Consider the following 15862-nt stretch of genomic DNA (forward strand, 5'->3'; position numbering starts at 1 on the left):
CATACTCTGGGAAAGCAAAAAGAATGACCAGAAGTCATCTCAGGAGAGGACGGCTGTCTCTCCCAAATGCCCAGCAGCACGACTCCCGTGCTCGGGTAACAGGCAGCGCAGGCAAACAACAACTAGAGGGAGACACCCGCCTTGCCAAGGCTCTCTTCCGAACTGGAACCTGCAGGACACGGCGGCCAGAGGCAGCGTCTGGGTCCTGCTCACGGCCATAGTGAGCAAGCGGCTGGGCGGACCACAGGATCCCAACCAAATGGACGCGTTTTTCTAGCGGGACCCTAAAAAAGGACTGGATAATCCAAAGGCAGATCAACAAGAAAAAGAAAGAGGAGGAGAAAGAAGCAACAAATGGGAAAAGACGGCAAGAGAGCTGACTACGTCAAGCACGCCAACAGGCCAGTGCAGACAGAACGGCCCAGACTGTAAAAATCAAGAACTAACTACACACTGAGTATAAACTTACATTCAGTATAAAGGTACAGGGGTACTTGGGGGGCTCAGTAGGCTAAGCCTCTGCCTTTGGTTCACGTCATGATCCCAGGGTCCTGGGATCGAGCCCCGCCCCGCATTCCCTGCTCAGCGGCGAGTCGGCTTCTGTCTCTCCCTCTGCCCCTCCTCCAGCTCTTGCATGCTCCCCTCCCAAATAAATTCTTTTTTTTTTTTAAAGATGTTATTTATTTATTTGACAGAGAGAGAGAGAGCACAAGTAGGCAGAGAGGCAGGCAGAGAGAGAGAGAGGGAAGCAGGCTCCCCGCTGAGCAGAGAGCCCGATGCGGGACTTGATCCCAGGACCCTGAGATCATGACCCGAGCTGAAGGCAGAGGCTTAACCCACTGAGCCACCCAGGAGCCCCCAAATAAATTCTTTTTAAAAAAAAAAAGTCTCTCTCCCTCTGACCCCGCCCTCCTCCCTTACCCCCCTCCAATAAATAACTACGGTTTAAGAAAATAATAAATAAATAAAGATAAAGATACAGGTTAAAATTTCTTAAAGAGGTCGAACAAGCGGAACAGCAAGCAGCAAGCAAACATCACTCGGCAGACGGGAGGAGCGGCGGCACCAACCCCGGCCTGCTGTCTGCACCGCCTGTGGCATCACGGTTCACTCTGCATTCATGAGATATGCTGGGGAGTCCACTCTTCACCTGCGCTTACAGAGTTTACCTAAAGCTGGTATTACCAGGGTACCTGGGGGGCTCAGCGGGTTAGGCCTCTGCCTTCAGCTCAGGTCATGATCTCAGGGTCCTGGGATCGGGTCCCGCATCGGGCTCTCTGCTCGGCGGGGAGCCTGCTTCCTCCTCTCTCTCCGCCTGCCTCTCTGCCTACTTGTGATCTCTGTCAAATAAAAATCTTAAAAAAACAAAACAAAACAAAACAAAACACTGGTATTACCTCTTCCTAAAACATTCAGCAGAGTTCAGCAGTAAAGCCAAGGGTCTAAGATTTTCTTTGATGACATTTCAACTTATGAATTCCATTTCCTTAATAGGTATTTTCTATTTCTACTTGTTTTCATACTGATAATTTGCACTGCTGAATGAATCTGACCATTTTACCAAAACCAACTAAATTATCGGCATAAAGTTATTCATAACATCATCATGTCATTCTTCTAATGTCAAGCAGGATCTGTAGTGACACTGCTCTTTCACTCTTACTTACTAGTAATATCTGCCCTGTCTTTTTTCTTCATCAGTGCAAATAAAGGTTTATCAATTTTTTTTAAGATTTTATTTATTTGACACAGATCACAAGCAGGCAGAGAGAGGGGGAAGCAGGCTCCCCGCTGAGCAGAGCGCCCGATGCGGGGCTCGATCCCAGGACTCTGGAATCATGACCCAAGCTGGGGCAGAGGCTTAACCCACTGAGCCACCCAGGCGCCCCAAAGGTTTATCAATTTTACTGATCTTTTTGAGGAACAAAGTTTTAGCTTTATTTTTTTTCTCTGTTATTTGTGCATATTCTGTTTCAGTGATTTCCTCTTCTGTCTTTGTAATTTCCTTCCTACTGCACTTTGGGTTTTATTTGCTCTTCTTTCTCTAGCTTAAGTTATTAGATCATTGGTTTTTAGACCTTTCCACTTTTCTAGTGTGAACATCAAAGCTACAAATATGCCTCCAAGCACTGCTCTGCTTGTACCCCATAGCTTTCATGTTTCCATTTTCACCGAATCCAAGTATAACATTTTCCACTTATTTTGAGATTTTTAAAAAAGATTTTATTTGGAGGGGAAGAGAATGAGCGTCGGGGAGGGGCAGAGAGAGAGGGAGAGCAGCAGACTCCCCAGTGAGCAGGGAGCCTGATGCAGGGCTCAATTCCAGGACCTGGAGACCATGACATGAGCCAAAGGCAGACACTTAACTGACTGAGCCACCCAGATGTCCCTATTTTGGGATTTTCTAAACATCTTTTTTTTTTTTTTTTAAGATACAGCTTTTTTTTTTTGGACAGAGATCACAAGTAGGCAGAGAGGCAGGCAGAGAAAGAGGGGGACAGCAGGCTCCCTGCTGAGCAGATCCCAGGACCCTGGGTCATGACCTGAGCCGAAGGCAGAGGCTTTAACCCACTGAGCCACCCAGGCGCCCCCCAATTGGTTTTATTAAATGATTCATGAATCAGGCAGCTTCCCATCTACCAGACAAAGGGGAACTCCCACCTCTTTTTTGTTTATATATAATTTCTGTTGTGATCAGATAACAGGCTTATATTATTTCACTCCTTTCAAATGTACTGATATTTGTTTTATGGCCTAGCATAGGGGTCAACAAACTTTTTCTGTAAAAAGCTATAAAGACAGAAATAGACCAGATTTTTTAGCAGGATCCTATTTTCAGCTTTGTAGGCCACATAGGGTTTCTGTTGCACATTCTTTTTTTCTTTTTCTTAACAACCCTTTAAAAACAAGAAAACCCTTCTTCTGTAAGCTGTACAGCAATAAGGAGTGAGCTAGATACCCCCCCAGCCTGCTTGCCGATGCCAAGGTCCGTCCTGGTGAATATGGCTGTGCGCCGGAGAAGTTTTCCTTCTGTTGCTGTTAGGTGGGTCAGTTAACTCAAGCTGGTGGACAAGTTTCCAAGTCTCCTGCGCACTCACGATCCGTCTACTTGCTGTGACACCCTGAGAGGAAACTGTGACCCTCACCTCTTAACTGCTGAGTTATGTATCTCTCCTTTGGATTCTGCAAGTGTTTGCTTCACGTATTCTGAATCTCCTTTATTACGTGGATGCATATTCAGAATTGTAGGTCTTCTCAGTGTAGTGCCTCTTTGTCTTGAAACATCCCTCGTCGTATCTGGCAATATACCCCGTCTTACGTCTGCTCTGTTGGACATGGACACGGCACACTCTTCTGGTTCGGGTCACTATATCCTTCAACATCCTTCTACTGTCAACCTATTAGTGTCTTTATTTATTTTTTTTTTTTAAGATTTTATTTGTCAGAGAGCAAGCCCGAGCAGGGGAGCTGCAGGCAGAGCAGGCAGAGGGAGGAGCAGGCTCCCCACCAGACTCAATCCCGGGACCCCAGGATCATGACCTGAGCCAAATACAGACACTTAACCAACTGAGCAACCCAGTGCTCCAAATCCTAGCAGATTTCTAAAATGTACATGGAAATTTAAGAAAATTTAAAAAAAAAAAAAAAACCTCGAATAGGCAAAACGCTTTTAAAAAGGAAGAACAAAGCCAAGTACCAGCGCCGCCCGATGTCGAGACTCACAACGACTGACATTAATCAGGATGGCTCTGGTGTCTCAAAAGAACAAAACAGAAAGCACAGAAATAGACCGACATGGGTGTGGCCAACGGACTTTCAGTAAATGTGCCAGAGCAACTCTGTGAGGAAAGTACTGGAAACTGCACATCTACAAATAAAATGAAACTCAACCCCTACCTCACACCACACACAAACACGGCCTTAGCCATCAAAACTAAAACTAAAATTTCTAGATGAAAACCTGAGGAAAGAAAATCTTTACAGACTTGGGATAGAGAACACATAAGAAAACATAAACTGGGGGCTGGGGGCTCCATCAGTGAAGGATTCAACTCTCGATCTCAGCGCAGGTCCTGATCTCAGGGTCATGAATTCAAGCCCTGTGCTGGGCTCCTTACTGGGTGTGGAACCTACTTAAAAGAAAAATTGTTAAAAGAAAAAACCTGGGGCGCCTGGGTGGCTCAGTGGGTTTAAGCCGCTGCCTTCAGCTCAGGTCATGATCTCAGGGTGCTGGGATCGAGCCCACATCGGGCTCTCTGCTCAGCGGGGAGCCTGCTTTCTCCTCTCTCTCTGCCTCCCTCTCTGCCTACTTGTGATCTCTGCCTGTCAAATAAATTTAAAAAAAAAAAACTAATAAACAACACTTCATCAAACTTTAAAACTTCTGCTCTTTGAATGATACCATTAAGAAAATAAACCGGTAAGTCAGAGTGGGAGAAGTATTTGCTCTCTATAGCTGACAGAACATTCATATCCAAAACATATAAAGAACTTTTAGGGACAACTGCATGGCATAGTGGGTTAAGCTCACAGAGTGGGTTAAGCTCTGCCTTCAGCTCAGATCATGATCCCAGGGTCCTAGGATCGAGTCCCGCATCAGGCTCCTTGCTTAGTGGGGAGCCTGCTTCTCCTTCTGCGAGCCGCTCCCCCTGTTTATACCCATATGTGCTCTGACAAATAAATACATAAATCCTTAAAAAAAAAAAAAAAAGAAGAAGAACAACTTTTACAATATAGTAAGATAAAGTATCCAATTTAAGAAATGGGCAAAAAAAGGGGGGGGGAATATTTGTATAGACACTTTATCAAAGATGCACAAATACCCAATAAGCACATGAAAAGATGATAAACACTCTTATCAAGGAAATGCAACTCAGAACCACAACGAAGTACTACTACACACCACTAGGACGGCCAAAATTAAAAAGCTATCACTGCTGTGCGCTGATGAGGTACTGAACTAAATCCCCACAGACTGCCCACAGGACCGTAAAACAGCTACTTTGGGAAACAGTCTGCCGGTGTCTTATGAAGCTAAGCTCACACCTGCCGTGTGATCCAGCAGTCCCAAACCCAGGCACTCCCCAGCAAAACAGAAACCCTATGTCCAAAGACCTCTTATAAATGAATGTTCAGAGCCACGTCCCTCACAACAGCTAACGCTGGAAAGGGCCCGACGGCCATCAAAAGGCGAACACGGGGACGCCCGGCCGGCTCAGTCAGCAGAGCGCGACTCCTGACACCGCGGTTTCGAGTCGGAGACCACACTGCGTGCAGAGATGACGTTAAAAGTGAAATACAGGGCGCCTGGGTGGCTCGGTGGGTTGAGCCGCTGCCTTCGGCTCAGGTCATGATCTCAGGGTCCTGGGATCGAGTCCCGCATCGGGCTCTCTGCTCGGTGGGGAGCCTGCTTCCTTCTCTCTCTCTCTCTGCCTGCCTCTCAGTGTACTTGTAATTTCTCTCTGTCAAATAAATAAATAAAATCTTTAAAAAAAAAAAAAGTGAAATACAGAGACGGCTGGGTGGCTCAGTTGGTTAGGCGGCTGCCTTCGGCTCAGGTCATGATCCCAGCGTCCTGGGATCGGGTCCCACATCAGGCTCCTTGCTCAGCGGGGAGCCTGCTTCTCCCTCTGCCTCTGCCTGCCATTCTGTCTACCTGTGCTCGCTCTCTCCCCCCACCTCTCTCTGATAAATAAATAAAATCTTTAAAAAAAAAAAAAAAGTGAAATACAGAAGGGCACCTGGGTGGCTCAGTCGATCAAATGTCCAACCCCTGATTTCAGCTTAGGTCATGATCCCGGGGTCATGAGACAGATCTGCATGTCAGACACCAAGCCGGGTGTGGAGCCTGCTTGGGACCCTCCTCTCTCCCTCTCTGTCCACCCCCCCAACGTCATGCAACCTCTCTCCCCCCAAAATAAATAAATACATGAAAAGAGAACAAGCAGAAACACGAGCTACGGCGCACCGCCGCCACAGAGCGCGCCCCCAGAAGAGGAACAAGCGCGACACGGCGGCGTCTCATCAGCGCGGCCGGTGAAGACGGGGACGTGGGGCGCGCTGCTGAATGACCGTCGTCTGAGCTTCTACACGATGCAAATGAGCCTGTGGAGACAAAGAGACCAGGGAGGCTACGGCCAAGGGCTGCAGGAGGGAGTGACCCCAAATGAAATGAGGAAGTTCTGGTGCAACGCAGAGGCCGACGGTGGTAGATCTGTCAGACTTCACAGAGCCACAGACGTAAGATGGACTTACTCACTTAGACCTCACTCACTTCTTTAAAAAGACTTATTTGTTCATTTGAGAGAGAGAGAGGGCGTGAGCAGGACAGGCAGAGGGACAGGGAGAGAGAATCCCAAGGCTGCATACTCCGCACAGGGAGAGAGAGAGTCCCAAGGCTGCATACTCCGCACAGGGAGAGAGAGAATCCCAAGGCTGCATACTCCGCACAGGGCCCGATGTGGGCTCCATCCCAGGACCCCAAGATCATGGCCTGAGCCTAAACCAAGACGTGGACACTTCACAGACTAAAGCCACCCAGTCGCCCCCTCAGTAACACCTTTAAATATGATAAACAACAGAGAGAGGTAAAGAAATCAGCAAATCAAATCATTAAGGCTAAAAGGTTGCTGATAAGATGGCTCCAAAGTCGAGAGCAGGACTCAGAAAGAATTCATAAGCCAGAGAGGCCTGCCGCAAAATAATCTGTAATCTTAAGTCTGTACAATTTCAACGACAAAAACAGCCTGACCCGCTTTTCTCCCTTCAGCCACTGTTTGCAGACCCGGGGTCTTCTCACATACCTCACTAGCCTCCGGGACAGCTCCACACCCCCACCTCCCGACTCCCATTCAATATCCCTCTTCTGCCTTCAACATTACGGCTATTAAGAACCTTTAAGTTCTCTGTTAACACAATAAGGCACTCTAATAGATCTTAAAATCACTAATCAAAAAAAAAAATGTTTTAAGTGGGCTGCACACTCAGCACACAGCCCAATGCAGGGCTTGAATTCAAGACCCTGACATCAAGACCTGAGCTGAGATTACGAACTGGATGCGTAACCGACGGAGCCACCCAGGCAGCTCTCAGAATTCCGTGGAGTGCCACCAGCACTTTACCCCTCCTTCACCATCAACCGGACACAGGAGCAGCTCTCCCTTCAGCACAGCTACGGAACTTTCTAGGGTCACACCCGGTAGACACCTCTTCGCCTGCTGATACGACAAAGGAGAAGGGAGGGCTTGAAAACATAGTTCTCTGATTTGAAGGAAAGCAGAGATATCATTAAGCTTAAAAAGTCAAAAGGAGGGGCGCCTGGGTGGCTCAGTGGGTTAAGGCCTCTGCCTTCGGCTCAGGTCATGATCTCAGGGTCCTGGGATTGAGCCCCACATTGGGCTCTCTGCTCTGCAGGGAGCCTGCTTCCTCCTCTCTCCTCTGCCTGCCTCTCTGCCTACTTGTGATCTCTCTCTGTCAAATAAATAAAATCTTAAAAAAAAAAAAAAGTCAAAAGGAGAAATATCCATGACAAAGGGTCTTAACTTCGGGGACGTCACCATGAAAACATAAGCAGAATATGTAACTTTCTTAAGATTTTATTCATTCATTTATTTATTTATTTGACAGAGAGAGAGTGAGAGTGTGCGCACAAGTAGGCAGAACGGCAGGGAAAGGGAGAAGCAGGCTCCCCACTGAGCAGAGAGACAGATGCGGGGCTGGATCCCAGACCCCAGGATCATGACCTGAGCTGAAAGCAGCTGCTCAACCAACTGAGCCACCCAGTCGCCCCAGAATATGTAACTTTTAACCAGCAGTAAAACTAGAACAAAACAACTATCCTGGGGGCGCCTGGGTGGCTCAGTGTGTTAAAGCCTCTGCCTTCAGCTCAGGTTGTGATCACAGGGTCCTGGGATCGAGTCCCGCATCGGGCTCTCTGCTCAGCAGGGAGTCTGCTTCCTCCTCTCTCTCTGCCTGCTTCTCTGCCTGCTTGTGATCTCTGTCTGTCAAATAAATAAATAAAATCTTGAAAAAAAATATAAATAGATCTTTTTTTTAAAAAAGGAATAAATAAAAAACTGGAAAATATGCACAAGGTGAACATTAACCAAAAGAAAGCTGAGCTAATTCCTTCTATCTGACAAACCGGAACTTCGGACAGAGACGCAAGGAGCGACAAACAGGTAAAAGGGACAGGGAACTACGCGTCTGTCGCCACCACAAATGCGCACACACATGCTCTTCTTCAACCTCCGTAACTTCAGGGCAGCACCTGACAGAAGTCCCTAAATGAAAGACGGTTTGGCCTTGGGCCGTTACTCGAAAGAAGTAACACCCTGAGTTCAAACAAAACTCTGCACGTTAATGCTCCCAGCAGCTGTGTCTGGAAAGGCCAGTCCAGAGAGCCCCGCATGAACGCTTAGCCACACCACGGCCCCCCCCACGTCAGGGACTGCCATTCAGCAACAGAAAGAAAGAGCAAGAGCCTGCTGATACACACAACAACTTGGAGGCGTCTGATCCCAAAAGGCTACTTACTGTATGATTCCATCTACATCTAACATTTCGAACTGACAAAATTTTAGAAATGGAGGACATATTAGTGGCTGCCAGTGGTTAAGGATGAGGGATGCCGCCCAGGGGGAAGAAGTGGGCAAGAGGGAAGTGACTGTGGTTTTTATAAAAGGGAACATGAGAACCCTTGCAGCTGTGGAATCAGCCATGCCAGAATTTACACGGACGACAAACTGCACAGAATTACACACACAAATAGAACTGAGGACGTGTGAACAGGATCAGTGGGCTACTTCAGTGTCAATGCTTGGTTGTGATATTCTGCTGTAATTCTGCAAACTGTTACCACTGGAGAAGACTAGAGGAAGTGAAGAGGCACCTGGGTGTCTCAGTGGGTTAGGCCTCTGCCTTCCGACCTGGGATCGAGCCCCGTATCGGGCTCTCTGCTCGGCAGGAAGCCTGCTTCCCCTCTGCTCTCTGCCTGCTTTTCTGCCGCTTGTGATCTCTCTCTGTCAAATAAAGAAATAAAATCTTTAAAAACAAACAAACAAACAAACTAAAGGAAGTGTAGAAGATATTGCTATTATTTCTTAAAGTTGAAATGTTAAAAATGTGAATACTATTAATAAGGCCAAGCTATTAAACAGATTAAAAAAATTCCACACTCAAAGAACAGACAATACAAATTCTTTTTAAGCACATGATGAGACATTTACAAATATGAGCCACACGTTAAATCAACAGAGGAAAGTTTAATATACTCCAAAGACTACTATCTCACAGACTGTGTTCTCCCAACACAATAAAGTATAGAAATTAATAGCTAAGAGACAGGTTTTTTTTAAATCCTGTATGTCAAATAAGCTGATTCTAAATTTCACACAGAAATGCAAGAGATCCAGGAGAGACATAAGATCTTGAAAAGAAACAAAGTTGGAGGACTCACACTCCCCCGATTTCAGACCACAAATCTACAGTAATCAGAGCAGTGTGGTGCTGGCACGGGGACAGACCCACAGACCCACAGAGCAGAAGAGAGTTCAGAAATTAGCCCTCACATGTACAATCAACTAATGTTTGACAAGGGCACCAACGCCCTTCAATGGGGGCAAGACTGGTCTTTTCATTATACAAACTAGATACTTGCGTAATAGATGTGAACCCTTACCCATACATTATATACCAAGATCTACTCAAGACAAATCAAAGACCTAAATTTAAGAGTTTAAATAATAAACTCTTAGAAGAAAAGAGAGGCAAATCACGACCTTGGATGTGGGGACAGTTTCTTAGGCAGGACATAAGAGACAACAAAAGAAAACACAGATACGGGGCTTCTGGGTGGCTCAGTCAGTTAAGCATCAGCCTTTGATTCAGGTCATGATCCCAGGGTGCTCCATGGGGCGTCTGCTTCAACCTCTGTCAGCCCCTCCCCCTGCGTGGGCTTGCTCACGTGCTCTCTCTCAAATACACAAATCTTAAAAAAAAAACACACAGATAAATTAAACTCCATGCAAAATAAAGCTTCTGTGCTTCAAACACCACCACCAAGGAAGTGTAAAAACGATTCACCCAAGGAGAGAAAGTTATTACAAAAGAAACTATTGCAAATCATACCTGTGATAAAGGACTTACATCTGGAATATACAAAGAATTCTTACAACTCAGTAATAAAAAGACAAATTTTAAAATGAGCTAAGGATCTGACGTGAGCACAGAAAGAGACATTTCTCCAAAGAAAATACCCAAACAGCCAACAGTACATGAAAGATCCACAACATCATTGGCCACCATCACCCAAAGCTAACATGAGATACAGCCTCACACCCACAGGGAAGGCTAACATCCACAAGACTGATTACAACAAGTGTTGATGAGCGTGTGACGAAACTGGAGCCCTCATATGTTGCTGGTGGAAATGCAAAATGAAAAAGAGTCTGTAAGTCCCCAAATGCTGAAGCACAGAGTCCCCATAGGACACAGCAATTCCACTCCAAGGCATGTACCCAGGAGAGATGAAAACATGCACCCACAAAGAAGCCTGCACACCAATGTTAACCACGCATTATTCACAATAACTGGAAAGTGGAAGCCGCCCCAACGTCCAATGACGGGAAGAATGGATTCTTAAAAACACGGTACACCCACATAACAGAATACTACTCGGTACCTAAAAGGAATTCGGTACTGAAAGATGGATGAATCTGGAAAACACGCTAGGTGAAGAAGTCAGTCACAGAAGACCACAGTCTATAAGGCCATCTCTATCAAAAGTTAAGAACAGGCCAATCTGGGGCGCCTGGGTGGCTCAGTTGGTTAAGCACCTGCTTTCGGCTCAGGTTGTGGTCCTGGAGTCCCGGTATCGAGTCCCGCATCAGGCTCTCTGCTTGGCGGGGAGTCTGTTTCTCCCTCTGACCTCTCCCCTCTCATGCGCGCTCTCTCTCTCATTCTCTCTAATCAATAAAAAAATCTTTAAAAAAAAAAAAAAAGGAACAGACAATCTATAGAGATAAAATGCATATCTGTGGTTGCCTAGGCAGGGGGATTGGTCAAATTTCTACCTCATCACTGTTCCTAGGTGGCTGGGGTTTATGCTCATTTTTGCTTTTCATGTTTTCTTGTTTTTTTAACTTATTTTGGGAAATCTCACGCATGCCAACTGCAGCGAGAAGTGTATATGAACCTCCCACGTCCTTCCCTCAGCCTCAACACAGATCGGTTCAAGCCCATTCTCTTCCCTGGACTGTCTCCTACCCAGACCACTTGGAAGTACCCCAGACATCACCCATTTCACTGCCCAGCCTAGTGAAATATCAATCCAGTATTGTTAACTTTGCCATTAAGTTTGTCTTGGTGTCCTAGAGGTCCCCTTCATGAGAAGTTGGGTTTTTGTTTTGTTTTGTTTAGTTTTAAAGATTTTTCCTGTTTATTTATTTGACAGACAGAGGTCACAAGTAGGCAGAGAGGCAGCAGAGAGAGAGGAGGAAGCAGGTTCCCCACTGAGCAGAGAGCCTGATGCAGGGCTCGATCCCAGGACCCTGAGATCATGACCTGAGCCGAAGGCAGAGACTTAAGGCACTGAGCCCCCTGGGCGCCCGGTTTGTTTTTTCCATACAAGAGACACAGGCAGGGACGCCTGGGTGGCTCAGTTGGTTGGACGACTGCCTTCGGCTCAGGTCATGATCCCGGAGTCCCGGGATCGAGTCCCGCATCGGGCTCCCAGCTCCACGGGGAGTCTGCTTCTCCCTCTGACCTTCTCCTCGCTCATGTTCTCTCTCACTGTCTCTCTCTCAAATAAATAAATAAAATCTTTTAAAAAAAAAAAAAAAGAGAGACACAGGCAGTGTCTCACTGGCAGCACCACGCACAGATGCACTGAGGTGCCCAGGGCACACTCAAGCGCCGATCAAAGGCGCTACTGTGTGTTGCCCTGTGCGAGGCTGGGGTTGCGTGTGCCAGCCCACCATCACACACCCCATACAGAACAAATCATGTTCAACAAATAGAACCAAAACTAAACCCAAATCCTATTACCCACTTACTCGTAACTTATAATTTGAAACAATACAGTTTAATGCTCACTTATTTACCCTGAAATTATAAAACAGAACGTTCAGAAGAGTAAGACATTCAAGGGCTTCTGAGAGCCCACCCATTTACAGAATCAAGTGTACCATCTACTCATAAATCAAGCCCAAGAGACCTGTCTGTAAAAGCTGGCCCACTTCAACACTTACACGACACAGGGCTTTTCTAGGCCAGCAGATTTTCTTCTTTTAATAGAGAAAACCAACAGAGGGCTGCCAACGGTTTAATCTGGCCAGACAACGAGGAGGGAGGGGAGAGAGAGAGGAGACATTAGGAGGAAAGGATGAACTGTATCATCCGTAATTACCTTAATTTCAAGAAACAATGACTTCTTAAATATTAAAAAAAAGGAAAACCATAGTCCCTGGATTAAGGATAACATTTCACTCTGAAAAAACAATAGTTTTAAGAAAAACTCACCTCACCACACTTATTTTGCTCATGCCGCCAATATAAAGGACTAATGCTAGAGAACATCTACTTACATTTCCACTAACACTTGAAATAAAGACCATTAATTTAATTTAGACTCTATGCCCCACTGACTCCTATCAGTACACTTGGCTATGACCTTAAATTTAAAAATCTCTGCAACGATATTTATATCCCTGTCACTATCCACACATTAAAAATTTTTTGAAGGTATGATTTATTTATTTGACACAAGGAGAGCACAATCAAGGGGAGTGGCAGGCACAGCGAGAGAGAAAATCAGGCTCCCCACAGAGCAGGGGGAGCTGATATGGGACTCGATCCCAAGACCCTGGGATCATGACCTGACCCAAAGGCAGTCACTCAACCAACTGAGCCACCCAGGTGCCCGCTATCCACACATTTTTAAGAAATACTTAAATGGAGACAACTTGGGGGCTCAGATGGTTGGGCGGCTGCCCTCGGCTCAGGTCATGATCCCAGGATCCTGGATCGACACGGCATCGGGCTCCCTGCTCAGCGGGGAGTCTGCTTCTCCCTCTGCCGCTGCTCCCCTTACTTGTGCTCTTTCTCTCTCTGACAAATAAGTAAAAACATTAAAATAAAAGAAGAAGAAGAAGAAGAAATACTTAAATGATCACAACAGTGGCATCCTTTGAAGGGTTTGTCAAGCACCTGGTGCAGCCGGACTCTGAAACTCGCCTCCAGGTGACCGCACGTATCTGGCTTCTTGTATCCCAGCAACGTGCACTGCCCAGCACAGAGATGCTAGCGTCGCATCAGCAGGGCCTCGCCTACAGAGAAGGCTAGCATTTGACCCAAAGGCCCACCACTGACGGCACCCTTAGGAAAAGTAAGGGGCTCATGAACTGGCTTGAGACGCCTCTGGTACAGCAGAGTACCCGCACAGCACGGGGGTCCGCACACCCAGCAACACCCTGTCTGTCCGCAACACCAGCAAACTAGGACCAACATCATCCAGAGGCTCATCCAACAGTCAGATGAGAGGAACCTGTTTACTGAGCATGACTATCACATGGAAGACAGACTCTAAAGAGAAATGCTGCCCACAACAGCACACAGTTCCATGAATGGAGCCCTTCAAAAAAGAACATTCTGTGGCAGAGACTGTTGCTAAGAGAAAACTAGAATCAGGAACGCACCCTGATACCTGCCCAGCTACAAACCGGCTGGAGTTTTGCTGGTGTAGTTTACGATCAAAGCCCTGGCTTTGCCATATGACCTGGGGCCAGTTACAACACCTCTCGGGCCTTGGTTTCCACCACAGCAAACCAGGGACAATGAGCATCCCAGAGCTGCTGACAGTTAAGCCCAGAACCGTGGCTGGCACATTGTGTCTTCATGGATCCTGACAGCAAAGGGAAGGAAACAGAGGAGGTCACCCGCCCTGCCACAGAGCACGGGCTCAGTGATGGCCGGAGGGGCACACCTCCTCCAACCCCATCTTCAGCGGCGTCATATGGTCACTTAAGCCGGACATGATGACAGTATGTGCACCATGGAGATCAACAAATCCTTCAAACCACCGCGCTTTTTACTCTCCCAGAGAGTCAGTTATTAAACATTTACCAATGGGCCACCGGAATTCGATCTGACATGAAAAAAATGGCAATGTGAATCCAGAGAGAGCAGATTTTTGCCTAATCAGCCAACAAGTGCGCCCGTGTCTGTAATGGACACAGCGCACTGGAGGAAACACCCCAAAAGGGCGTCACTGTAAAACAGGACTGGGGTGGGATGAAAAGATCAATAAATATTGAAAATTAGAAGTGAAAGAAAAAATAACCACAAAAGTAAATTAAAATAACTGTAAAAGGGGTGCCTAGATGGCTTAGTTGAGGGTCTGCCTTTGGCTCAGGTCACAATCTAGGGGTTCTGGGACAGAGCCGCTCAGCAGGGAGCCTGCTTCTCCCCCCACCCCCGCGCACTCCCGAAGCCTGTGTGCTCGCACTCTCTCTGACAAATAAATAGAATCTTTAAAGATTTTTTTATTTATTTGACACACAGAGAGAGAGAGATCACAAGTAGGCAGAGAGGCAGATGGGTGCGGGGGGCAGGCTCCCCGCTGAGCAGACAGCCCGATGCAGGGCTCGATCCCAGGACCTTGAGACCATGACCTGAGCCGAAGGCAGAGGCTTAATACTCTGAGCCACCCACACAACCCAATAAATAGAATCTTTAAAAAAACAAAAAAAAACAGGGCGCCTGGGTGGCTCAGTGGGTTAAGCTGCTGCCTTCAGCTCAGGTCATGATCTCAGGGTCCTGGGATCGAGCCCCGCATCGAGCTCTCTGCTCAGTGGGGAGCCTGCTTTCTCCTCTCTCTCTCTCTCTGCTGCCTCTCTGCCTACTGTGATCTCTCTGTCAAATAAATAAATAAAATCTTTAAAAAAAAAACTGTAAAAGAATAATTTACGTAGGTCTATGCAATGTGATGAAGTTCTTGAGCCTCCGTGAGGGATGAGGTTCGGAGCCGACGGCTAAAGAAAGAATTCTTAAGATGTCTTTGGTGCAAAAGGTGGTTTATTAGAGCACGAGGACAGGACCCGTGGGCAGACGGAGATGCTGCTGCACCGAGCATGTGAGGAGTGGCTGGTTATATACACAGGAGTTGGGTAGGTGAGGACAAAGGGGTGTTCAGAAGGGCTATGGGAGTAAAGAAGACTGTCAGGATATGGAAGGCCTGGTTACCATCAAGCCAAGGCCACTTTCCCGCTAATGAGGCACTAACATAAAGACAATTGGGAGTCTCCTGGTGGAATGTTACATTCCTGCTATCAAGCATCCTTGTTAGTGAGATTTAGGTTAGAAGAAATTTAACTTTACTTACTTTTCCTTTACTTTTCCTTGTCCCAATCAGCCTCCTTCAGTGTTTATGGAGGGGAGGGTGATATTAGGGCTTGAGGAACTGAGTTATGTGCCTTTGGAAACTGGGCTATTGATAAGGTAACTTCTTTGTTGTAAATCTCAAGGACATTTGTAAACCAAGGGAGACTCCTGCTTTTCAGGATTGTGATCTCTGCAAGTTAACTGTTTTTCTTTTAGGGCAGTCAGGGTGCCTAAAGAATGTGACACATATTACTGAGGGGACTGGGTGGAAGGGGGTGCAAGGTGCCAGCTTCTGCTTTGTCCTCAGCCAGCCTCCTGCTCCCTCATCATATGCACTCAAAGAAGTCATGGCCACCTAAGACTGTCAAACACACTGTCCAGGGACGCCTGGGTGGCTCAGCGGGTTAAAGCCTCTGCCTTTGGCTCAGGTCATGATCTCAGGGTCCTGGGATCGAGCCCCACATCGGACACTCTGCTCCGCAGG

At 46.9% G+C, this 15862-nt stretch overlaps 1 protein-coding gene across 14 annotated transcripts in view; it reads right to left on the reverse strand.

The window, feature by feature from the left end:
• PPP6R2 (protein phosphatase 6 regulatory subunit 2) overlaps nt 1-15862 on the reverse strand; it is an 84535-nt gene that overhangs the window by 39415 nt on the left and 29258 nt on the right. For 3 of the 14 annotated variants that reach the window (XR_001176809.2, XM_045087564.1, XM_013047244.2), the window contains exon 1: nt 3147-3421. The exons of 2 other annotated variants lie outside the window; for them this stretch is intronic. Coding sequence is in view for 7 of the 12 variants with exons in the window: in XM_045087564.1 (XP_044943499.1) it covers nt 3147-3337 (191 nt within the window). In the remaining 5 variants the exon portion in view is untranslated. Of the gene's footprint in view, nt 1-1193; nt 1216-3146; nt 3422-12248; nt 12328-15862 lie in introns of those variants that run through there. 9 more of the 14 variants (XM_045087557.1, XM_045087556.1, XM_045087555.1 and 6 more) reach the window with 5 other exon arrangements.

The sequence above is a fragment of the Mustela putorius genome, unplaced genomic scaffold (genome assembly GCF_011764305.1).
Source record: "Mustela putorius furo isolate JIRA1106 unplaced genomic scaffold, ASM1176430v1.1 tig00001419_pilon_pilon_pilon, whole genome shotgun sequence".
NCBI classification, from domain to species: domain Eukaryota; kingdom Metazoa; phylum Chordata; class Mammalia; order Carnivora; family Mustelidae; genus Mustela; species Mustela putorius.